General features: G+C 38.8%; 1 protein-coding gene across 25 annotated transcripts in view; it reads right to left on the bottom strand.

Annotated features, from left to right (window-relative positions):
- Nucleotides 1-27,252, bottom strand: part of LOC137281726 (uncharacterized) — a 71,116-nt gene that overhangs the window by 33,303 nt on the left and 10,561 nt on the right. Inside the window, exons 2-3 of one of the 25 annotated variants that reach the window (XR_010956759.1) lie at nucleotides 19,670-20,482; nucleotides 17,463-19,204 (exon numbers count right to left, since the gene is read on the bottom strand). The exons of 10 other annotated variants lie outside the window; for them this stretch is intronic. Coding sequence is in view for 13 of the 15 variants with exons in the window: in XM_067813273.1 (XP_067669374.1) it covers nucleotides 6,288-6,652 (365 nt within the window). In the remaining 2 variants the exon portion in view is untranslated. Of the gene's footprint in view, nucleotides 1-821; nucleotides 1,426-2,981; nucleotides 7,464-8,118; nucleotides 8,644-9,498; nucleotides 9,866-12,383; nucleotides 12,701-13,149; nucleotides 13,871-13,931; nucleotides 15,128-15,401; nucleotides 17,429-17,462; nucleotides 19,205-19,669; nucleotides 20,483-20,530; nucleotides 22,989-23,734; nucleotides 24,832-25,292; nucleotides 25,824-27,252 lie in introns of those variants that run through there. 14 more of the 25 variants (XR_010956760.1, XM_067813284.1, XM_067813293.1 and 11 more) reach the window with 14 other exon arrangements.

The following is a 27,252-nucleotide window of genomic DNA, read 5'->3' as shown; positions in this document are numbered from 1 at the left end:
AGGAGCACCTCTAGAATTCAGCAACACAACTTCCTTGGTGCAAGTCGTTAAGACAAGCAACCAGTTCCGTCAGAATGTGTCTTAATGATGATGTAACACTATTAACCAAAGGTGACAATCACCCAAAGCTTGCTACATCAGCATCATGGAGGACTACAAATATACTGTTCCTCTTTTCGATCAAATTCACCTGTACACAAGAAAAGTAACAGGATATCAGTTTGGTGCTTTCAATGCATGTCAATGATACACATTAAATATGCACATCAAACTTGTTGTCCAAAAAAACAGGGCTTTGTTGGGAAATATTTTCAACTTTTCCCAAAAAGATTTCTTTGGTGAAGACATCCCTTGTTCACAGTATTCCGGAAATATTACGTCTGCTGAGCGTCTGCTCAGTGAGCTGAAGATCAGTTTTTTTTTTTATTCCTGACCCTGCTACTATAACAGGTGAATGAGTGACAGGGGTTCGTACCTTGTACCCACGAGGGGAATCAAACTTGGGTCTTCGTCATGGCCAGCAAAACGGTTTAAGCACTGTGCTACCCTACCACCCCTTTGAGCACAAGTTTAGACAAGTACTTGTTGCTTCCCTCCCTGGTACTCTGTGTTAAGGGAATAAAACAAGGACTGGGCCTGTTCCACAAAGTGATCTTAGAACTAGCATGACCATAACTCTCAGATGACTTTGTGGAAGTGAAAGCAAGTTTGTCTTTTCAAGACATGATATATCATGGATTTTTCCTGAACATTAATAAAGAAAAATAAAAATAAGGAAAAGATTTCTGTTTAGAAAAAACAAACAAACACAAATAACTTACTGAAGGTCAAAAGGCCTGCAAATATTTGAAACTGTTGGCCAGATACAATAACAACCAGTGTTAAGCCTCTGGCCCATACAATATTTCAAACACTGCTTTGTGGGATGTGGCCCTGTCCATCTTGAATACAGTTCTATGAGGTTTCATTGTAGAAACCAGTACAAGTTGGCACACACACATGGCACACTTGAAGAGCAATAACGTCAGCAGCATAATCCTCTTTCAAGCACTTTAACTGTTGCACACAGGGCTTAATCTAGTACCCTTGACTCACATAATTACTGACTGGTCCCACTGCATCCCTGGTTCTTCATGTGCCTCCGCAATGCCCTACGGTACCGATACACCTTCCCACAAACACAGGGATAGGTGACATTCATATGTACAGATTCCATATGGATCTTCTTGGCAATACACTGAGTGAAGGTTTTCCCACACTCCTCGCACTGAATGTTGGACACCCTGCTCCCCCGGGCGAGATCGGACTGGGAGAACTCTCCCAACATGTAACCCATAGGCACAAGAGAAGGCTGGACAAGTTCCTCAAGACATCCTGATGGATACCTCCATATTTCTTTCAACTGAGAATTGTCACAACCATTGCCTGAAAAAGGGATGAGAACCAGTTAATTGGATATCTTCAGTTTTCCAAATTTTGCATCTAAGGTTCTGACATTTTCAGTCCAAACAGAAGAAATCCTTTAACTGATGGAAAAAAAACCCCTGACTTTCTGCATAATGTTGACCCAAGGGCTGCATCTACGTTGGGGCTTACTGGAGTGTAATGGGGGTAAAATTTTGTCTGTGTTAGTTTTGGTCTGACTTTTTGCATTGTGACTGAGATGGACAAACAAGGATACAAATCAGCATCTATCACCAGGCAGGCTTACATTCAATGTATCCAGGGCTTGGAAAATACATTTACTTCACACTGGCAGTTCACACAAAGTCTGAAGCTGATTCTCTAAATATCTGAAGTGATTTTTTTCATTTCTATAAGCTACAGAGCTTCGAATGCTACTTGACTCACAACTAATACAAATATATACATTTTCATAAATATGTGTTCCAGACAACAAATGGGTGCAACTCAACTTGCGCAGTCAAGGGAAAGAACTCCAAACTATGGAAAGGACAATCTGACTCATAACAGCTTTTCCTGTCATAAGCAGTAGTTTGTGACCTTTTTCTGCTATAACACAAATTTTATTGACTTTTGTCTTGTGTTTTGAGGGCTTGCATGTTTTTCAAATATGTGCAATGTTTACTTCATCTGCTAAATATCCAGTATGATTCCCATAGTATCATCAGTGTTTATGATTCACTATCAAACAGTCATGCTGCTGCTGCTGCTGCTGTTACCTAAAAAAGTGAGCAAATCCTGCCCCACCAGTGACACCAAATACATGCAAAGGCAAGTCAAGTTTCATTTTGTTTCTAATGTCAGTGTACAGCAAGAGGTACCATCGGTATCTGTTCAATGGGGCTGTGTGCACACAGTCCATGCAAGTTGTTAAGTGTTTGGAATCGGACACCAAAGTCACTTTCGCCTATCTGTGGACTTGTGAATGATTATCAATTATAATCGAAATATATACATTTTTAATGACCAATTTTAATATTTTTCCACTCAGTTTTTTTCTTATTGTGTTTGTATAACTAGTACTGTCATGTAATGAAGTACACAAATGCAACAAGGAACCCTGGAATTGTATTGTTTTAAACAATAAAAGGGATTACAATTTTGCAAAGAATATATCTTTATGCTGTTGAGGGCATGTTTGTTCATTGATATTCGTCAAATTTAATGGTCAGTTTACTTCATTTATGTGTGTTAAATACCAAAATAACAATACTCTGATTAGTCAAAAAAGTTTTTGACAATCGATTATAATTTTTAATCCTTCTTCAATCTATTTTTGAGTATTTTTCAATCATTAGAGCACCATTACTGCCACTTCATCAATATCGCCAAAATCAAGATCCTTGCTCCTTAGAGTCCACAACATTCCTGCACTCTAACAATTATCATCAGGCATATGATCCCACTATCTCTGCCGCCTCACATCACTATCTCTGAGATCATAAAGATCACTACCTTCTTGAGACTTTACGGTAAAACTGGATTTCAGTCATTGTCAAACACCACAAAGAGTTCTGTCTTGTTTCATTTCTTTATTATAAACACAATGTCATAGTGAAAATGTTTCGAACATACAAACATATCAGGGACACAGGATTCCAATGTTGATGAACCCATCAATGCTGGAGAATCCGTCAACACATTGATTGAATATCTGGTAACTTTATGTACACTGAATGATTAAAATGTCTCATGGAAACTGAACGTTGTCCTCTAAATATACACCTCCTTCTATTGTTTTGTCTACCACAAGCAGACATTTATAAAACACGTCTTCTCGAAAAGTTAATGGGTTTGAGATAAAATCCCTCAATCATGTCTCATAATGAAAAGGATTTATCCTCTGCACAGCATGACTAATTATTTCAAGGAGATGCCGTGTTGTATTTCGCATTTTCTTGTGTGTGTCTAGCACTACTTTTGACAGTGGAATTTTTCCTCAAGGACACAATTCTCAGAATGTTAAGAGAACACTTAAACAGAAAAATAACCCTGAAAATCTCTATGAAATACTGTGCGCATGCTCTCAAATATTATTTTAGTAAAGCGAGACATTATTTTCTTGATACAGGTTACAGATCTGTGTGTATGCACAGACAATATTTATAACTCCTTAATGCTCTCTCATTGAAAAACAGAACAAAAAATATAATCATACAAGCATATGGAGGAGTGAAAACATGATGCCTACTCCATGTTGGTCCAGCCTTGATAGGATCCATATTTTAATGGAATAAAACGAAAACAAATTCTTGACAGAAGCTCATTATCATTTACACATATCTTTCCTATTACTGCTGCAAAATTAACAATGACTTTCTGTCCCTTTATGGGAACATTCAGAGACCTATATGTTGCTTTCATCTGTTGCATGTTTTCTTGTCACGCCAGCTTTTTAATTTGACAATTTCAACTGAAGTAAAAAATCTAACATCAACTACAAAACATTTTTCATAACTGAACGAAAAATGAAGAGATAAAGATTGTTAAAAGAAATATGCCAATGTTTCCATTTCCTTCGATGAGATTAAAATGGAAGAAAGTAACATTGAGACAAGTAAAAGGGCTATTCCACTAAAAACAGTTATTTCAAAAACGTAATTAATAAGTGTATCAACATGCTTTTGTCATAACTTCTAAACCACTTTTTGGAAAGCGCAATAATATTCATCATGGAAGAAACATTGGTATGACTTCATGTGTGACAAATGCCTTCGTATCTTAAACAGTTTTTCAAAACGCACTCTCTTGTCAGCAATGACAATATTTTCCTAACAACAAAGCATGTTCACAACACAACATTCACTGTCCTTCAGAGTATCCTAGCAAAACCTTGTTGTAGCCACATTTCAACACCAGAAGAAAATGCCAGACAAGTAAGGTCTGATAGACATGTGAGCAGGGCCACTTTCAAAAAAGTTTAAAACCATCTAAACTGATGTAGATCTTGTATATTTACCGCTTGTTGATTCCACAAGCATGGACATGGTGATTGAGAATCATAGTGGTGAACAGAGATTTCAAGTGATCATAGGTTCCTAGTGTGCCCTAAGGGAGGCAACCCTGCAAACCAACTTGGACAGTGCCACCTGTAATCCTACAAATGGACATAAATCATATCGGAAAGTCCATCGTCTTGTCCCCATTACTAAACAATAACGCACATTTAACTCAGACAACAAACAATTCCTTCACACTGAGGCCGGTGGGGTAGGCTTTTAGTTAAAGCCTTTGCTCATCATGCTGACGACCATTGTTCGGGGTACAACAAGGGTACATCCTGTGCATCCCATTTCTGATATTCCCTGCCGTAATACTGCTGGAATATTGGTAAAAGCAGCATAAAACCAACTCACTCACTCTTCCAGAGAGAGAGAGTACAATTTTCATCCCTATATGAGCCATATTAATCACCATACTCATGGGGGTCCCATGTAACAACCGAGCTGGGATAATCAGTATGTGTATCACTGGAAGGAACTAACGGACTGGGGTTCATTGTCAGAGCACAGGGTTTGCTCTGTCGCAAGTGTCTCTGCAAGCCCGTCCTGTACTTGTAGGCCTTCCCACAGACACATGTGAAGTCCAGCTGCTGGTGAACAGCTTCAACATGGAGAGTCCGGGCCCGCGAGGTCATGAACATTTTGCCACAATCGGGACACGGATGTGACCCCGTGATCTCAGATGGTACCTCCTGCTGATGCGACATGCCAGGATGGTGTGTGATACCACCAAAGTATGAACTCCTATAACCATGACAACCTGAAAGAAACAAGCACTGTCATGACTGGGGTGTTGTTATTGGTTGGCACCAAGTGGTCATTAGCAAGAACATACAGAGACAATGATTTCAGTCAGAGTGAGAAAACTAAAGTGAAAACCGATGAAACTGATTGATGAATATGAATCTCGTGGAAGCCTATAGCAGCAGAGAAACAGTCTAAACAAGATTCTTATGCGACTTACTTTACACTGCTTTAGCAACAATCCATCAATATCACAGATGGGGACACAGAAACAAGAAACAGACTCCATGTGATGAATGAAACTTCAAGTGTGACCAGCTAGCACTGTATCCACAGTGCTTTTATTTACGTTAACTGAAGTTACATAATAACTAATAATTTCAACAAAAGAAGTAGTCACAATTAATGGCACCCTCAATCTGGACTGTTCAATAAAGTGTCCCACAAGACCTGGACCAAGTTGTTGACAATCTTGGAACAGGTGTCTGATCAAAAACCTGCTGAACAGTATGCGAGTTAGTGATCTTAGTCTTACGAAGCTTTTAGCAATATTCCTGCAATATCATGGTGGAGGGCACCAGAAATGGTCTTCACAACCTTCTGAACTTCATGAACCGAAAAAGCACAAAGACTTACAACTCCTACAAGAACAATTTGATATGGACAACACAATAGATATTTCTCCTACATCTTAATCCAGATGATGACTGTCAAGATATGTCTTGGTGCACTCAAGGTGATTTCTCGTTACAATTGGTGATAGGCCAGGCCTAAGTGAGTATTGACAGTATCAATCCTGGAGCGGGTGAAGGTTTTGTTCAGCAAGATTGGTCAAGCTGTTTACAGAGCAAGTCAAGGTGACTGCTAGCAATATGAGTGAGTCAGTTGGTTTAGTTTAATGCCGCCTTAAGCAACATTCCAGCAATATAATGGCAGGGGGCATTAGAAGGGCTTCATCCTTTGGGCCCATGTGGGCAATTGAACCCACCCTTTGATATGACAAACGTTTTAACTATTAGGTTACCCCCCGCCACCCAGTTAGCAAATTGGTCAAGGTGACTTTCAAAAATGCTGCTGTCAATGTCCATCCTTTGGAAAGTGAAGGTGAGTACCAGACGCAGATGCCAACATAGGACATGTCTTCTTATGTCTGCTGAGTCCCTGACAATACAGATAGACTTTGCCACACACACAGGAGAACTGAACCTTGTTGTGGACAGACGACACATGATTCCATCGTGCCCCGTTACTAGAAAACACTTTGCTACACACAGAGCATGGAAAACCAGTTATCATTTCATCACGATTACGTGCTACATGGAACAAGCTATCTTTGGAAGCCAAACTGGACAACTGATGATCCTGGAACTTAAGTCCATGAACCTCTCCCAGACAATGGCTAGACTGGCCATATCCACAAATGCTGTCCAAACCATGATAATCTGAAATAACAAAAAGTTAGATCTAGTCCTTTCAATAAAATTGACAAATCATTCAATAACTTTAATCAGATAAAAAGATGTGCTTGGATGACACTGGACCATTCACCTCTTATGGAACAGCAGGAAGATTATGACTTAACCGTCAAAATATCTGATTGAAGGCAGAATGGCCAAGACATTTATGGATTTAAGCTTCTATATTCTTTTCCACATTTCAGGATTACAGATCGCTTCATCAGGTGAAGTGACAGTTGACACAATGACGACAATACTATGACAGAATGTTTTTGTCCAGACAATGTTCATACAACCCTAAAAATACCCACTCTCGTCAATGGGATAAATATTCAACACACAAAAAAATCCCAAACAAACACAATAAAAAAAACCCTAAAAAATTCAAGTCCTCAGAACTGACTATGAGGTCTGTTTCTTCATCCAGATCAACACGCAAGTTTCTGACTATGAGGTGCATTTTTTGGCCTTGAATGACCCGTACAGTTCTGACCTGAATGCCCACTATGGGGTGGGTCTGGCTTCTATCAGATCAAATCAGAGGTTTGCAAAAGTACACTGCAACTCTTTTTGTGTCTCACAAAGCTCTGCTGATAGTTATAGACCTTGCCACAGATACAGGTGAACGACACATTTTCGTGAATTGCATTAACATGATTGCGTTTGGCTCCATGGCTAGCAAAGACCTTGTGACATTTGTGACATGGATAGCTCCCTAATGAAATGGGTCGGTCAGTTCTAGAGTGCGGCATCGGGGAATGACATCCGTAGATCGCCTGCCACAACTGACCACGACCTGAAAACAACAAAAGGTTCAGTTCTAGTCCACCATTGAAAACTGCGACACATAATCTCCACAAATTCAACGATCAGGCTCTGAACATCACGCCAAATGTGGCCGTGCCATTTGAAAAGAATGACATGAAAATTATGAGAAATAACTCGAGAAAATGTCATTGACGTGACATGGTTTTATGAAGGAATGCTGTGCAATAGATCAGCATTACAACACACCCCCACCCCACCCCCACCCCCAACTAAAAAAACCCCCAACAAATCACCAGCTATACATATTTTCCATGATGGGAAATCCCAGTTCCATGACATTTCAAGTCAGAGCAAATATCTGACAATGCTTCTTGTGTCGAAGATAGCTTTGAATGTACTTATAGGACTTCCCACAGACACACTGATGGCAAATGTTCTCATGAATCGCTTCAACGTGATTACGACGTGCACTTGTCCCAGAAAACACTTTGTCACAGTGAGGACATGGAAAGCTTCCAGAGGGAGGTTCTCGGAGCCTGGGTTGGCTTAACATTTCCCTGTGGGAATAACTAGCCAGCTGGAAATTGAACTGCTGAGATCCAAATGAACTTGAAAAACCATGACCATCTGCAATGAAGAACAGAAACTAAGTCCACCATGACACGACTGTTATTATTTCTCCATTTTCAAACATTAAGTCAAAACATGCATGACAACCCAACAGCAGATGCTCCAAGTCTGTTAATTACTGCAGCGAAAAAACACCCATTCATTTCGTTTAACAAGAATTGTCGCAATATTCAAGGTAGCAATAGGCTTCAGGCATAACAACCATGTAGGAAATTGAACCCATGCCTTGACAGTGACAATCAAACACATTAACTACTGGGCTACCCTCCTTATGCAGATACTGATAACCATGAACCTCTCTAAATCCAATCAGTTGCACATGGAGCAGGCTTTTCTGTGCCTGATGAAGTTCTGTTGATAGTTATACACCTTCCCACATACACAGTGGTAAAAGAGCTTGTTGTGAATGGCATTGATATGCTTTCTCCTGGTACTGTGGTCGGAGAATACTTTTTCACATTTATCACAAGGGTAGCGTCGTTTGTTAAGGTCAGAAGTGTCTGAGGTAGCTAACTGAGAAAGCCACACTGTGTGGAAACTGCCTTGAGCACTGCCAACACAACCAGAACCATGAACATCTGAAAGCAACAAAAAGGCAATTGCTTAACCTCCATCTTGAAGTAGACTTGCAATGGCAACCAAGACTTTTTTTTTACAGGCTACTTCAACAAAACAGACAATCACTTGAAATTGGAACTGGTTCATGTTTGCCATTCCTGCTGCACCACCATTGGTCAAAATTCAGCAGATACTGCCATAACTACGATTCTCACTTATCCATACCATGGTTTTCTGTCTGTTGCATCAATAATGCAGAATATATCATGGTGGAAGACACCAGAAATGGGCTTCACACGTGCAACACCTTAACTAATCAGTTACCCCTGCATCCCAACTCTGTCCAGAAAAACAGGTTTTAACGTGTATGCAAAAACAAGAACTGATGTTTGTCATAAAATGTCTTAAATTACAAAAAAGTTCGGACATCACTTGTATAAATTAGATTTGTGTTGACTTCAAAAACATACCCGTAACCATAATGTAGCACAAAATTGCAGGCTTTCATTCAACATTTGCTCTCCAATCAATCATCTCAACAACACACCAGTTTTCTTGACAATGGTATCGTATCAGCAAGGAATAATGACAATGTGTCTTAGTTTGATAAATAGCTTATTCAATGTTCTAAAAGTACCACCTGGAACAATTTTCTCTCAATTCAACTTTGCCCTCTTAAGCATCTGAACAATAAACCACAAAGAACACAAGTTTAAGGACAGTAGTATCAATGAGATCATATGGTGCAGTCTTTCTTGTGTCGGTGGTAGTTTCAGAAATGTCATATTCAATATTCCAATTTTTTTCTCCTTCTCAAGCACAAATAACTTCAGTTTCAGGACAGTAGTATCAGCAAGGCCACATAGTGCACTGCTTCTTGTGCCATCAAGAGTACCTTATTTAACATTTGAAAATCTTCTCCTGTTCATGCATCTAAACAATAAACCACAAGAAGGAAAGTTTCAGGACAGTAGTATCAGGGAGGTCACATGGTACAGTGTTTCTTGTGGCGACTGTAGTTTGATCGATAGTTGTAAACTTTTCCACAGCAGCACTCATACACCCGATTCTTATGGACAGCGTTAACATGCTTGCTTCTGCCGCTGGTGTCAACGAACACCTTATCACAGTGAGGGCAAGGAATCCCGACCTTCTTCCTCCTAACTCGGTCAGTAAGAGACAAACATTCTAACTGGTACTGATCCTGTTGGAAGGAAAGATATTGGCCCAATCCCTGCAAACCTGAAAACAACAAGAAGTCAAGTTCTAGATGCTGTCCATTCTCAAAGGGAGTGTGGAGTTAAGTTTGTTGAAAGTATGCGCACACTGGGATCCTGAGTAAGCAAGTGCTTAGTAAGAAATACCAAATCCAAATGGCTTTGGGTGTATTGGACAATGCTTACTATCATCATTATCTAGTTAGAGTTTTAAGAAGTGTGCGACATAAAGTGAGAGCAGTGACATCGGTAAATCTGCACCATCGTTTCTAGACATGATTAACACCACACTACTAACTAAGTAACACAAGCTCATTAGAATGTATGGTTTTGTCACTTTAAGCAGCCTGGGGTAATATTTCATGTCACAGTCATCAACAGTCCAAAATGACTTCAAACAACATTCCGACATTACTTTTCAAAATCAAAGTCTACTTTGATCACAAGAACAAACACTATTTAACAATCACAAATCGAGTCTTCCAGATGTGAATGTTTTCTTGCTCTTCGTAATTCACCTGATTATGAACTAAGAATATACTCTGAAATGTGCTGTGTGCATAGACCCAATAATACAGAAGTTGTCATCCAAATTCCCTGCACTGTAAACTGGAACCGTTAACCATTCCCTACACAATCAACTGGAACAGTAAACCAAACTCAAGAGACAATGGCAAATAAACTACCCACTATACTGCGCCAACAAATATTGGAGAGACAGTGTAAGGTTATAATGCCAACAATGAAAGCACAATACTGTTAACTTTTAATACAAAATAATCACCAAGAAAAAGTACATTCAGATCTAGAAGTATACACCAACATTTCACTCGTAAAATTCTTAGAAAGATACCAAGTGAGGACCAAGTAAATCAGAGCATGAAACCAGGAACAAATTTCCCACAATGTTTTAAGAAAAATCCCTAAGACTGAAAAAAAACCCAAAAAAACGAATGACTCTTGGTACCTTCTTTTCTACTTTGTGAACATAACTTAGGAGTTGTTTTCGTGTTTAATATGTTCTGAGATGAAACGTTAGTTTATATAACTTACAGATGGAGTCTTAAGTCAGTTCCCTCACACAACAGATCTTTATTTCAAGAGTAACAAGAATACACATATAAAATTGTCATGGTTGTATTGGAGCTACCTTGTCAAGCAGCTAAGGGCACTTCCACACCCATGAGATCTATTTTATGAGAGAAATTGCAACTTTGACAACATAACATTTAAGTCAAAGATAATTCATCTGGTAGTTGTAGACCTTTCCATGAACACTACATCAGATCTAAAACACCTAAAAATGACTTAACTTTAAACAAACGTTTGCTTGGCTATGACAAAATCACTTCATATCTACATTAAGCATGTCTTCATGTCAGTGATAACTTGTTTGCCGACGTTTCCACAGTACAATGACATCAGATCTTCAGGGAAATCATTAACACTCATTACATAGTCATTCCTTTGAACCAGGGTTCTCCTGGCTGACTTAGACGACATGACCTGTTCATATAAACATGGAACATGTCTTCTTGTCTCCGGTAGTTGTCAGGTAGACCTGTCAATGAACACTATATCAGATATTTACTTTCTGTGGGAAAACACCAATAAATGTCATCTCTTTAAATAAGAGTTTTCTTGGCTAATGAGACAAGCTCACTTCCTGCAAACTTGAGCATGTCTTTTTGTGTCACAGATAATTTTACAGTTATAGGCATTTCTACACACGATGTCAGAAAAAAACCTAAAACTACCATTACTCTGCACATGGGTTCGCCTGGCTAGCTTCGACAACATGGTCTGTTAATATACACAAGTCTTCTTGTGTCTGAGAGAGTTTGTCTGGTAGTTGTCCAGGAACACTACCTCAGATCTTTACTTTGAAAGACCACACCCTAAAACTGTCATTACCGTGCACATGGCTTTGTCTGGCTAGCTTCGACAACATGGTCTGTTAATATACACAAGTCTTCTTGTGTCTGAGAGAGTTTGTCTGGTAGTTGTCCAGGAACACTACCTCAGATCTTTACTTTGAAAGACCACACCCTAAAACTGTCATTACCGTGCACATGGCTTTGTCTGGCTAGCTTCGACAACATGGTCTGTTAATATACACAAGTCTTCTTGTGTCTGAGAGAGTTTGTCTGGTAGTTGTCCAGGAACACTACCTCAGATCTTTACTTTGAAAGACCACACCCTAAAACTGTCATTACCGTGCACATGGCTTTGTCTGGCTAACTTAGACAACATGGTCAGTTAATATACACATGGAACAAGTCTTCTTGTGTCTGAGAGAGTTTGTCTGGTAGTTTTCCAGGAACACTACCTCAGATCTTTACTTTGAAAGACCACACCCTAAAACTGTCATTACCGTGCACATGGCTTTGTCTGGCTAACTTAGACAACATGGTCAGTTAATATACACATGGAACTAGTCTTCTTGTGTCTGAGAGAGTTTGTCTGGTAGTTGTCCAGGAACACTACCTCAGATCTTTACTTTGAAAGACCACACCCTAAAACTGTCATTACTCTGCACAGGGGTTCGCCTGGCTAACTTAGACAACATGGTCAGTTAATAAACACATGGAACAAGTCTTCTTGTGTCGGAGATAGTTTGTCTGGTAGTTGTAGACCTTGCCACACACACAATGATAAGTCATGTTGTTATGTATGGCGTTAATGTGAATGCGCCTAGCACTGCTATCGGCAAACACTTTATCACACCGAGAACAAGGGAAGCTGCGCTTTTCTTTGTCAGTTTTCAGGTGACCCAAAGAGAAGCCTATGTTAGAATAAAACGCCCGAGAAATCCCGAACCGATCTTGATGGGCACCACCATAGTCTCCGAAATCATTCCCTGAAAGTAACAAAAAGTGTGGCTCTAATTTCTTAATTTACATATTCATGAATCAATGTTACACTAGGATGAGGGTTCCATCAAGTTTAGACTCAGGCCAGTTGAACAGGCATTGGCTTCAACATCAGTTTTTTCTGAAGTGCAAGGTACTGTCACAAACACATGCATGTTTAAACCACTGGCAAGATGCAAGGGTTGTCTCAGTGTGTGCTTGAGACCATGCAGATAAAGGATCGCTATTTGTTATGGAGTGTGACAAAGAAGTAAGATATACATGATAATGAGGAGGATAGTGTGAGATGAATCAAGAGTCAGACAACAAACCCAGAACTATAATTCAAGATGACCACATCTACAATTCCAATGAAAATCTTCACTTATATTGTCCAGTTGATCTAAAAACCTTTCCTCTTACTTCTTAGGATTACAAATGGCAGCTAATCCAAGAGAAAGAAGTGCAACATGTTTATTTGAGACTACACTTTTTCTGTACAGCACAGATTCTGGTCCTGTTGTATGTTTGCGTTCCTTCCGGGATTTGAAACCACACCCCCAGTCATGCAGCTCACCAGCATACTGAGCGAACAAATCCATTAAGCCAGTGTGGTTTCCACACAGCATTAGGACGAAAGGATTGTCTATATTCCACAAGAGAAGACAATTCTGTTGAAAGTGGTGCTGTCTGGCACTGTACATGTTCTGCACCAATCGCAATACGACTGATTCACAACAACCATAAGTTGGGATGTTCCATTATAACCTACACACACACGAAACCTATAGTTTCATGTCAACACTGCATAAATTGAAATTTGACTGTATGCGTTCTACTTCAAAATGGAATACAATACATTCCTTGTTCCCACTGTCTGGTTCCACTTTAATAAGCAGCATTATTTTCATTACTACATATGTAACAAGATTTCTTATGAGTCAGGTAATTCTGTTCGTAATTGTAGACCTTCCCACAAGCACAGTAATAAACCAGTTTCTTGTGTATCGCGTTAATATGCCTTTGTCTCCCCACATTGACAGAAAAAACTTTGTTGCATTCGGGACATGGATAGGTCTTTTTCTTTTTTTGAACAGTATTTTTAGCTCTGTACGAGAGAAAATCTGGCTGGAATGAGTCTTGCGGAACTCCAGTGTATGTTCCCAAACCATGATAATCTGAAACCAACAAAAAGGATACATCTAGTTCATGAACTCAAAAGAAAAGCCAAAAGTATTGTAATGATAAAAAAATTTAATTCAAAATAATCATTTACATAAAGATTCTGTTATGTCAATATTACATAAAATCCCATTGGTGTCACCCAATGATACATTTTGTTTCCCACCAACAGGTTCAGCAAGGAAAATGAAACATCAAGCCATTCTGCAAGTTGACATTTGTATGTCCACAATAAGAATCAAATACATGAAAGAGAAATTGCTATTGACAGAACATCCTCTACAAAGTTCAAACACAGTTAAAGATGACAATCTGCAGAACATCCTTCAAAAGCATAAAATACACCAAATACTGAGAAAACTAAAACCCCGACCTCTTCATAAGGATAAACTCTTCAAGCAGACGTAACACAGATGCTCCAGAGATTGATGTGAAGTTTCATGGATGCATTCAGTTCCCTATCTTTGACATTTCATTGATAGTTGTAATACTTTTCGGCCAAGTCAAGTTTTATGGCAAGTTAAACATTATTAGATGCATATGTCATAATGTCTGACACCTAGAATGGGTTTTCCATTCCAAAGTTCACAGGTACAAAATAAGCAAGAGTGAGTGAGTGAGAACATATTTGTGACCATGTGGAGAAGTGAATCCATGTCTTCAGCGTGTGAAGTTGCGAACACCTATATCATCACCTTCCAGTATATGACACAAGCATTGCCCTGATGATAAAAGATAAAGAATTTGAAGAATCCCAAATTCAAATATTATGAGAAACTCGAAAGAACCAGGACCGTCCTTCACTTAAGAAAAATAATTCCTCTTCGCTGAATGACACATCTGACATGAACATATCTTCATTTCTGCTGTCTGATATCAGCTTCACTGCAACTGTGAGTGAGTGAGTAAATGGAGTTATACTCCTGTTTTAGTGGGATCACAACGAGATCCACAAAGTGCCAGCATCTAAACAGTAGTATTGCCAGTTGTGAGAATGAAACATGTTTTCTTATGGCGGAGATAGTTCTGCTGGTAATTGTACACCTTTCCGCATATACAGTAATACAACAGCTTGTCGTGGATTGCGTGGATGTGTCTTAATCTGGCACTACTGGCTGTAAACGATTTGTCACACTGAGGACAAGAGAAAGTTTTCTTTGGGTCAGATGGTCTCTGAGATCTACGTTCAGTCCTGTGTCTTAAATAGTCCAGCTGCGAACCCACTCGCTCAGCGTCAACAAATCTGTCCAAACCTGAAAACAGGAAAAAATTGTACTTGTCCACTATCTCATTATCAGAAAAGATTATTTCAAACACAAACAATGAACAACACACTGCAGGGGAATAAAGACACAAGCATATAGCCACTCTTGATCAACCACATTCTCTATTTGCGAGCCAACACTTCCAGATTTCTTTTCTGTTCCAATCAGTCCCCATCTAAGAGCCACCCTCATCATGCATCACTTTTTGACATTTTGCTTGAGGATGATGTTCAACAAACTGCTAGGGAATTAAGATACAAACATTTGCTAACTCTTGATCAAGCAGGACACCATTCCTGAGCATGTGTCCATTCTGTTCCCATCTAACAGCTGTCCTCATCATGCACTGTTTGTTGTGAAGTTCAAGGACGATGAATCAATATGGTTGCCTTCATTAAAAGTACTTCCAAAATCAGTACCACTGTTTTCAGTGAAACCAACAAGGATGAATATGGCTTGTGTGAAAACAACATGGGCCTAGATTTTCGAAGCTCTCTTAGCACTAAAATAGTAGTAAGTTAGTGTTAATGTATGGCACTTACGGTTATCTTAGCGCTAAGAGAGCTTCGAAAATCTAGTACATGGTCTTCTCAAACCTAGCATGTACTTGCAGCAAGGTACTCTGGGAAAGCTAAAGGTGGATCAGAAGAGTTCTTGATGATGTGATCCAGGCAAGAATTTCTAGTTGCTTTACTGCTGGCCATTTCTGGTCATGAAAGTTCACAGTTGCATCCCAGCAATATTTATCTGTTTCCATGGTAATCAATGTTAGTACACGCGAGAGTGCATGAGCAAACTTCATGCAGTAATGACCATGGTTGCTAAATGTCACTCCAATTTCCTTGTATGAATGTCACAATTCTTTAAGTCACAAAAGAGCTTCAATGCAAACTAAAGACGACAGGTTTTCTTTACCTTCCTTGTCTAGACTTCAATGTTTCCTTGATCCATGCACTACACAAGAATTCAACCATGTGATAATGTTTCAAGGTCACGATGTTTCACAAACACCTAATGAGACTCACTGAAATCTGATTGTGTCTCAAGGTCACCTGTGTCGTAAAACACAACATGGACTTGACATGATAATATGGATTGACAACTTTCACTGGTGACATGAACACAACTATGAGTATAATGTCTGCAGCTTTTCAAGCCAGACAGCAGTTTCCCATTTTTTCTTGTTCTTCAGTGACACACAGTAACATAGTGACACACAGTAACATATTTCTAAGTTACATCTGCCCGAAAATACTCCCATCTTGGCCAGACAATCAAGTGACTGATTGTGCACACCTAAAGAACCATCCATGCCTTTGTGATACGATGACGTGCCAAACACCAAATCATGGCGTCTGACCACTCAATCCACTCTTTGCCACTTACAACGAACATATCACGGAACAAAGTTTAACCCGAAATCCCCAGAGTGATATATGAGTTATGTCAAGACTGAACACTGTCCTCTATCTATAATCTTTCATCACACAAATGAAAAGCATCTTCTATAGTCCACAATAATAGAGGATCAATACTGTTTGAAAGAAACTCCCACAGATAAAATTATCAGTTGCCTTTTGTTTATCTCCATTAAAAAACTTTTGACACTATACTTGATAATGTTCAAATATGCCAAATGATTTCTAAATTTTGAAACCAACATCACTGAACAACCAGTGAATACAGTCACAAAGACAGTTCAAGAGTCTCAAACATTCTGCTTGCTCCAATGAACATAGTTCATAAAGCTCCATGTGATAACACTTAAATGATCAAGTGAACGAGTATGGTTTTACGCTGCTTTCAGCAATATTCCAGCAATATCACTGTGGGTTACACAAGAAATGGGCTTCAAACATTGTACCCATGTAGGGCATCGAACCTGGACTTTCAGCGTGGCGAGCGAACCCTTTAACCACTAAGCTACCCCACCATCCCCATGAGATGTCCATGGGACTTTTTTTTCAAAAGCCATGTGTATTTGGTCATGTTGGCGCTTGTCCAATCAGGATGCCAGTGAGGCCTGATACAAGGAACAAGTCTTCTTGTGGCGAATGTAACTCTGCTGATAATTGTACTTCCGTCCACATACACAGTTGTAAACCAGGTTTTCATGTATGGCATTAACATGTCTCTGGCGAGCACTGCTATCAGTAAACATTTTGGTACATTTGGGGCAAGGAAAGCAACGTTTAGATGTTTCTGTGTGTCTAAGATTGCTACTGTTTGCTCCAAAATCTGGGAGGAGATTTTCCTGGAGTGGGAAATATGAAGCCAAACCAGCCATATCTGAAACCAACAAAAAAGAACTGCTACAGAAAAGTTTTGCTAATTCAAACTTTAATTTCATATCATTTACATGTAATAGGTTAGAAATTAGAAATGTCCTCTAAAACAACGATAATTTTATGTTATGCCAGAATTTGTATTCTGTGAGTTAACCAATTCTCTCTCAAACAGTAATGAATACTACATGTTTACAACTAACTATCATTGATGTAAAGGGTAGTAGTGGAGTCCTTTGGCTGGAGTGGCTAGTCGTGATGAAGACCAATGTTAAAATTAATTATCAGGGTAAAATTAGTAAACATCATATCAGGTATTCAATTATCATGATAAGAATTATTTATTGGTAAGTGTGTCAGAGCACACCAGTACATTCAATTCATTTCCTTTCCTCGCAAACAGAACTAGATGTAAAACATTCTTTGAAAAAAATGAACGATGCCCGGTGACCAATATGGATATACCTATAATGATCTGTCATGAGGATAACAGCATGTGATTACTGATCTCAGAGCACCAAGAGTAAATTCAATAATCACTGACTGCTTTCACAAGCAGTGTGCATTAACCCCAGAGGTGAGGTGTGGTAGAGTTAAACACTGTTTTGTCACAATCCAAATGTAACAATCATGTTAATTTGCAAATATCAACAAGGAAATCAGCTGGAATAGTGGAAAAATTATCAAGGCAAGTGATTTTACATGTGTCACTGTAATGGAATACACTTGCAAGTTTAAGGTTTTTTCCATCCCCGATATACAGCATGAATGTGTGCATACCTGCATGTATACTGGACAAAAACTGTTAAGGATATATGTAAATTTAGAAATTCTGAATAATGATCTATTTGTTCACTGACACACTGATAAAATATCAATCCTAAAAATTCCAATATCCTGAACTTATTTTGTCCAGTATATAAGAACTGTATCAATTTTCAGGCAATGCTGGCCCAACCTTTCAACGCCCACACATCGTTTTGCTGAGTTTTCCCATTGCAATACCAGGCATAGTTTTCAAGAGTTCAGATTCCACACTATTTTTGGTCACAAAAAAGTCCCTCCATGGTGGTCAGACCCTCTTACAACTCTTAAGTCTGCGTACTGAGTTTCGTTCCTTTGTAAGATTAGACAGTTATCCATAAATTTCAAATCAACATGATGAACTGAGATGTCACACAGCTAAAAAAACTGTTCACCACACAACTAACCCAACTCAATTCATACTTTGAAGCAACTGACACAATCTGAAATCCTTGAAAAATAGTGAAGGAAAGGTTTGGTTGTCATTGCACCATTACTTCTTCTGGATTAAATATGGTTTCATGTTGCTTTTAGCAAAATTCCAGTAAAATCATGTCAAGGTCATCAGAAATGGGTTTCACACATTGTTCCGTGCCTGTGTGAGGAATAGAACCTGGGTCTTTGGTGTGACAAGCAAATGCTTTCACCCCTAGGCAATCCCACTGTGCCTACTTCCTCTGGCACATTTGTAGATTCAACATGGAGACGTTTGTATAGGAGTTTGTTTGAACTGACGCCACTGGACAGGTCTTTCTATGGCGAGCGTAACTCTGTTGGTAATTGTACTGTTTTCCACACACACAACTATGAACCAAATTTTCATGTACGGCTTTCACATGTCTCTGTCTTGTCCTACTAAAAGAAAACACTTTGTTACACTGTAGACAAGGAAAATGTTTCTTAGATGCCTCTGTTTGTCTTAGCTCGCTACGGTTTGTTCCATGGGGGAAAGTCTCTTGAGCGAAACCCTGCACATCTGAAATAAAGAAAAACAGTATCTCTAAACCCTTTCCATACAACACAAGTACTTCTTCCATACAACACAAGTACTTCTTGATCCTGAACATTCTAATCCATATTTTAGATATGAGAAAAGATAAAAATGAAATGAGGTTGATCTTGTTGACGTGACCATTGTCATGACAAAAACTGTGAAACATGTTTTGAGGGCACATTATAAACAATGACAAACTCTGTTACAAAACAAAACTGTACTACGAAGGCCAAAATATATCCAGATAAAAAATTAAATTATACAAGTCAAAAAAGTAGATTTTGAAACCAGAATGTTACTTGTGTTAGACAAGCTGGACAAAGTGGCCTGCAGTAGTTTTCATGAACTCAGGCTCCACTCAACTACGAAACGGAAACGAAACAGATAAGGAACAACCCTACAAAGCGAGTCTTCATTTGTGGCAACCACTGACCTAAATACATGTACCTTCAATAATTACAACTGTTCTGGAAAGCAGATGTGCTCTGGCCCTCAAGGTAAGGTAGGTTGGTGTAGAGCTAAACCTGACGTTCAGGAAGATCATTTCATCTATAATTTGTGCCCGTGCCCATACACTAGAATAAAGTCTAACAAATGTTGGCACAATGATCCTGAGATCGTGGACAGTCATGTCACCTTGCTATGCCTTCAGATGAACACAGGATGTGTCAACATCACACAGTGGGTGTAGCACAGGAAGTATCTACAACCAGCGCCACTTTAAACTTATTTGCAAATATTTAGAAAATACATAAAATCCCATTTCAAAAAAGGTCGTAGTTACAAGGACATGTAACATGCTTAAAATCAGTGGAGGAAAAGTCCATGGGTTTGTGATGTCATTTCTAGAAATAGTGCAGGCAAAGGCCTGGGGTTTGTGATGTCATTATTTCTAGAAATAGTGCAGACAAGTCATTATTTCCAGAAATAGTGCAAACAAAGTCCTTGGTTTGTGACCTCACTGTTTCTTTTGTAAGGTAGGTATATTTGACATGGAGATGTTTGTGTAAGGATTTGATGCAAGGGAACAAGTCTTTCTGTGCCGACCATAACTCTGTTGGTAATTGTACTGTTTTCCACACACACAAGTGTAAACCAGATTTTCATGAATGGCATTGATATGTCTCTGTCTTGCACTGCTAAATGCAAACACTTTGGTACATTTTGGACAAGCAAAGCATTTCTTAGAGGCCTCTGTTTGTCTTAAGTCGCTACGGTTTGCTCCTCGGAGGATTGTCTCTTGAGCCAAACCATGTACACCTGAAATAAGAAAACAGTGTCTCTAAACCTCCACACACAACACAAACATTTCTTGGTACTGAACACATTTTAATGGTCATTTAAAAGTAATCAAAGGTGCAGTGAGAAACATAAATCAATACCATTCACAGTTCAAGCAAACCTAATTTCAAATCATTTGACATGATATCTATGCGAACCAATCAAATTTTGAAGTGAAAGTAAATCAAAACATCTCCATCTGACAAAAGCTCACAGCTCCAGATAATTTTTCAAGCAATTGGGCATTTACTCCCATGCCAGCTTCTCTGAGTAATTGCATGTTTTGAGGAGGAACCAGCATTTTATATACTCCCACTGGTTTAAATAACTTAGTGACCTGTGAAGCTTGCGGGGTAGAACAGGCGTTCAGCAATCCATGCTTGCCATAAAAGGCGACCATGCTTGTTGTAAGAGGCAACTAATGGGATCGGATGGTCAGGCTCACTGATTTCGCTGGCACATGTCATCGCTTCCCAATTGCGCAGATCCATGCTCATGTTGTTGATCACTGGATTGTCTGGTCCAGACTCGATTATTTACAGACCGTCGTCATATAGCTGGAATACTGCTGAGTGCGGCAAACTCAACTCACTCACTTAAAGAATTAATTACCACTTGTAAATATATAAATGTAAATGCCTCTCAACTGATTTTAGTAATTGTTGTATTGCCAGATAGTAGGCAGCCCTCTATAAACACTCAGCATGGAAGCCACATGACTAATACAGTTAACTGCTAACGTTGTTGCAGAGTTCGGGCACCATGACAAACTATCATTACTAAGCCAATGGAGTTCTTTGAGTAAAGTACGCGAGGTATTGTCGACCGATTGGGTTTTAAGTGATTCTTATGCATTTCTTGTACTCCCAGACTTGAAATTAATAGAGTAAATGTAATTTTTATTGTGTAAAATACGGAAATGTGCACCTTATCTGGAGCTCTGAAAGGTCTTTTGAATTACTGAACTGTAATAAATTATATTAAATGTTTGTATCAGTATTATTAACAGTGATGAACTGACAAATACAAACAACACAAACATCAGCCATCAAAGCACGTCTGCTGCATTCTGATGCTGAGTAACAAACAATGTCCAAATGCCTATAAGCAAATATGCTGGACAACAACAAAACAAATTCAGAGTCATTAATTTACTAATGGAGGCTGCACCCATTTTTATTACTATGATGCAGATATCGAAAAGCTGTATAGTGAAAGGTTTAACATTTACAATGGTCCACATGTCCACAGGTTTGTCATTCTCCATGTTTTCCCAGCATTCCTGGTGCCAAGATATGAACAATTAAATCCTGCAGTTAACATCATGAGTGAATACAGGAAAACTTTCATTCACTTAGAAACAAAAGCTCTCACCTTTGAGCAGTTCAAGATTTTTTTTGTATTTATACACTGACAAATTTGTCAGTCACAGGAAACTGAACCAAAGGAACAACAAAGTGATAAAGCCAGGATTACGTTCCTGTTCTGTAACACAACACATTTCGAAGAATTTTCAGTGTTTTCAGCGTCCGAGGTATTATGCCAAGTTCCCAAGCTATCATAGCAACAAACACAAAAGCAGACTCAGGCATTAACTTGGTTGGTTGAGCATAATTATTTTATGCCACAGATACATCAATCAAAAACTGTTACTTGCACAAAAATATTTTCCTATGAACATATAACAAGATTCAGTTTTCAGAAAGGTGTTTCAGAAAATATGGACTTTCCGCAACTTTCCCAGTAATCCCAAGTTCATATCACCCCAGTAACATTTTCTACAATATAATTCTGGCATCCAAACACACTGCCAGGATTCTTGACATGACCAAGGGAGACAACTCTTACTTGATTGTAAGCAGAGGTATCACACTCATCCTGAAGGAATTTTCACCTAACAGAAGAATCTGCCATAAGCAAATCTCGCTAAGGAGACACAGAACTTGATTTATTATTATTATGACTACATCCTGACCCAGTCAAGGGAGACAACTCTGTCCAGTGACTTGTTGAACAATGACACGCAATGGAAGAATAATCACACCTTATACAAGAGAATGTTCAAGACAAATATCCTCAACACATGGACAGAATTTATGGTATGACTGAATCCTGACACAGCCAAGGAATAACCCTGACAAGTAATACAAGGCCATACCACTTACTGAAGAATCACACCTTATACAAGAGACTGCCTGGGGCAAATATCCTCAAGATGCCATGGAACAAGTTTTCTTATGGCGAAGCAAATTCTGCTGGTAGTTGTACACCTTGCCACATACACAGGGATACACAATGTGCTTGTGTATGGCATTTGTGTGGTTCCATCGCGCACTGTGACAGGCAAACACCTTCTCACAATGTGGACAAGGGAAGTTACGCTTCACTGGCTCAAAATTACCAGAACCTTCGCGAACTGAAATTTTCGGGACAAAAGCTTGCTGAACATAGGCCTGGTGAACTTGCTGAACCAAAGACCGAATACCTGAAAGTAACAAAAAGCCATTTTCTAATCTGGTGATACAATTTAAGGACCTTATTCTACAGAGATACAAAACAAACAACTGACGAAATTGATCCAAATCACTGGCAATGTCACCAAGTGGAATAAGATACAACTTGGAAGACATAAAACTTCTTGATATTTTGTATTTTTAAACTGGTATGATAAGATCAATTTACCAATGTTTATGTGTCACAGCACCAACGGAACTCAAATACTGACAAGTCAGAATGTAAGAAGTTGGTCAACAGACAAGACAACCCTCAAAATGTGTACTTCCTTATGAGCAGACTTAGCTCATCACTCCAACGACCACAAAACACAATTCTGCTATCGTCCGGTCAGTCAGTAAATGAGTGAGGTGAGGGTTTTAAACGACAATAGATAAAGATACACACAAATCAAAGTACAAAACCCAGCTGCGGGCAACAATAAAGAAAAAGAAACAAGAAGAAACACTATTCACCACCTCGTGCCATGGACTCCATTGGTAATCTGTGATTTTCAGGTGTATAACGGTGAGTAATGGTTTTATGTCGCTTTTAGCAATATTCCAGCGATATCACAACAGGAGACACCAGAAATGGGCTTCACACATTGTATCCATAAAGAGAACTGAACCCAGATGTTCAGCATGATGAGTGAACACTTTAACCACTGGGCTATATAACTTAAATATATTCTGTATTCAACCGAAACTCATAGATCTATTCAAAACAAAAGGGAAGTTATCATGGACACGTACTGTGCATGTTTTATTCATATAACAACAATGCAACAATATCACTTCTGCTCAAAACACAAATCATGACGTGTCATCTGCAATACTCACATCAGGCCTCAATTTAGTGCTTTGTCACTTGCACTGGTGCAACTCGATATTACGAACTGCAACCCAGTTATGAGTCCAACTTGCACAAAATGTAAGTCAATTTTTGAGACACAAATCAGCAAAAAGTCTAACACAATAACGATGAGTATGTCTTTTACACTTTGAATAGCTATGGCAAGCAAACATGTCTGGGCTATGACAGCTCTTGTAAACAAGGATCAGCCGTGTCTCTGTGTTGCAATGTTTCATTCGCACTACATCATAGATATGTTTATGTGCACCAAAACCTCTGATGTTTTAAACACAAGTACGCTGCCATTGGTTGCATCTTGTTCAAGTAGGTTAACATCTCTCAAATTGATCCCTGCTCACATTATCCCTCAAGTTTAGTCAGTTTGATTACGTAGCATGTTAAGTACTGTAATTCCTTCACAACCGGGGATGACACAAGGAGGATTTGATCACTGATGCAATTAAAAAGTCAAAATGTCCTGATGTGACAGGGTCAATTCTTAATTTCATCAGACTAGTCCTGATGACTGACAGTGATCCAGACAACCGATTGTTTGGTTTTATGTCAATTTTAGCACTATTCCCGTAATATCACGCATATATACGTGATATATACACCAGTAATAGGATTTGCTCATTGTACTGATGTAGGGAAGGAAACCCAGGCTTTGGACATGACGACATATAACATTAGTTATTATACTGCCACATCGCTGTTCTAAATACACATGGTACATGACTTCTTGTGTCTTAGATAGCTCTGCTGATAACTGTACACCTTTCCACACACACAGTTATATACTTTGTTTTTATGAATGGCATTCACGTGATTCCATCTGGCGCTGCTGCAGGCGAACACTTTTTCACAATTTGGACATGGGAAATTCTTTGTGTCTTTCCGCGGAACAGTTGGAGAGAAAAAGTAAGTGCCATCGTGAAAACTCTCAAATGGAACAGAGCTGCTGGCGAATTTCTGATTATCTGAAAACAACAAGAACTGTGTGTCTTCAATGGAGGCAAACATCCATGGAGCTTCAAAGAACAAGGCGATATTTACACAGTGAGTGAATGGAGTTTAACCCAGCTTTTAGCGACATTCTGGCAAACTCACTGCTGGGACACCAGGAATGGGTTTCACACATTGTAACCATAATCCCACAGTAATTACCGGAATATATTTTTCAGTGAATCTTGATCCTACAAAAAAACAACTTAGCATTAGTGAGTGAAAATTGTTTTACGTCGCTTTAAAGAAAATCCCAGCAATATCATTGCAGGGAAGACCAGGAATGGGTTTCACACATGGTATATTATGGCAAGCATGGTCTTCAAAGAAAAAGAAGAAGAAGAAAAAAAAAAAAGCCCTAAAAAACAAATAATCAATAACTAAAAACTGGTCACATGATTTCTGCTATAAGGATACTGTACGACACTGTACCCACTTGGCTGGCTTGCTATATGTTTGTTTCCCATCCGTTAAGGCAAGTCGCCTCCTCATCTTGACAATCTCCTACCAGTGTTCTGACTTTATAATACGGATATGACATTTGGAGAGTAAGTTTTGGTTTTATTCTGTAAGAAATATTCCAGCAATATCAGACTGAAGACAACAGAAAGACCCTTCACACACTGTACCCATGTGGGGAATCAAACATGGGCTTTGGACAGAACAGGTGAATGCTTGAAGCACTAGGCTACCCCATCGCCCAGACTGATTGAACACATCTTTTTATGTCTCAAGTAGTTTGTAAAATAATTGTATGTTTTCCCGCAAACACAAACATGTGTGACCTTCTCATGAATGGCAAGGACGTGTTTGCGTCTGGCACTGGCATCAGAGAACACTTTGTGACACTGGCGGCAAAAACATCCTCCCTTACGCTTGGTAGAGTTTCTCCCACCCCTAACTGACTCATTCTGAAAATAATCAGCTTGCATATTGCTGTGCAGATCTTCCACAATTCTGTTTAAATCTGAAAGTAACAAGAAAGGCTGTGCTAATTGAAACTTATCATCCGCAAGCTTCTCTGAGAATAGTGAAACAATGAAACTAATTCATTTGGAACGAGGAAGCAATTCAACTACAAACAACAAAGTTGTTCTTGAGGAAAATAATTAGAGAGGTGCTGATATAGAAAATTTACGATATGACACGTATTGTGATATCCTGGAATAATATGATTCGATTCACATAATGTTATGATGTTTTTAGTTATTTTCTTTAAAAATGTATACATTTATATCAAGTAAAATTTTCACATTACCGTCAATTTCTAGTGAAAATTTACAATTTTAAGGTCAAAAATACGTATCAAGATACAAAAAAAAGTATAGATATATTTATCATCAATTATCGATACGATACATCATCACAGCTCTAAAAGTAATGGTGATTTAACTGATCCCATAAATGACTAATTTTCCATTGAGTTAAAAGAAGCATAAACGTACAGAAGAGCACCAACAGAATTTTTCATATTTCAATGCCACTTTGGTTGCGAGTCGATAGTTACAGTAAAATATCACCTTTGTATTTTCCGAATTATAACAACAGTGAGTGATGGAGCAGGGTTTCTGACAGAACATTGTAACACAACTGTGTTTGCGGGGTCCAGGGAATGTTGTTTCACCCTTGCACCCTTTTATACACTATCCTACCCCCTTGGCTTTCTTTAGCAGTGACTGATGGAGATTCGGTTTACGATGGTTTTTAACAATAGTGCAGCAGTCCAGTGTTGCTGATGTAAGGAACGGGCTCTTCTCCCTCTATCCCAAAAGGAGAATCAAATGGGTTTCTTCAGTGTGATGACGCCATCCTGACACTATCAGAAGATCCGATAAATTTTCAAATAAAATACAATGTGTTGTCTGGTAACTACTGTCAGATGTAATGAATTACACAGGGGGTGTTTTCTTCCTTCTATACAGGAAAAATGTCATTCTCAACATGTGTTTTTAGTCTAAAGGGAAGCAACTCTACACAGCAAATGCTAGAGCTTAATGAACTTGGGACAACTTAAGTGTATAGAAAACAATTCATTTTTTATAAGACAAATGCAGCAATTAACTTCTTTTGCAAGGAAGGTAAACATATTTATGAAATTCAAGGCAACTGAATTGTTGGGAGTTTGGCGTAACATGACTGTGCAAGCTGTCTTGTAAGTTTGGCACATGCTACACTGGGACACAGCTGTCTTTTGCTAGTTGGTCAAAGGGAGATAACTTTTGATTGAAATTCTTTCCTTACAGTGGTGACGGTATCCAGGCTGTCACTTGTTCTTGTGATAAAAAAAACCAGTCTGTTAGTTTAATTCAACTAGCCTATGGTTAATGTCTGAACTGTATATGCAATTGTACTACAGAAACACTACTTGTGTGAACTGACAATTATTAACAGGAGCA

This window comes from Haliotis asinina, chromosome 4 (assembly GCF_037392515.1).
Source record: "Haliotis asinina isolate JCU_RB_2024 chromosome 4, JCU_Hal_asi_v2, whole genome shotgun sequence".
NCBI classification, from domain to species: Eukaryota; Metazoa; Mollusca; class Gastropoda; order Lepetellida; family Haliotidae; genus Haliotis; species Haliotis asinina.
Note: the sequence above shows the minus strand (reverse complement) of the source record. Positions and strands in the feature narration are given on the sequence as shown.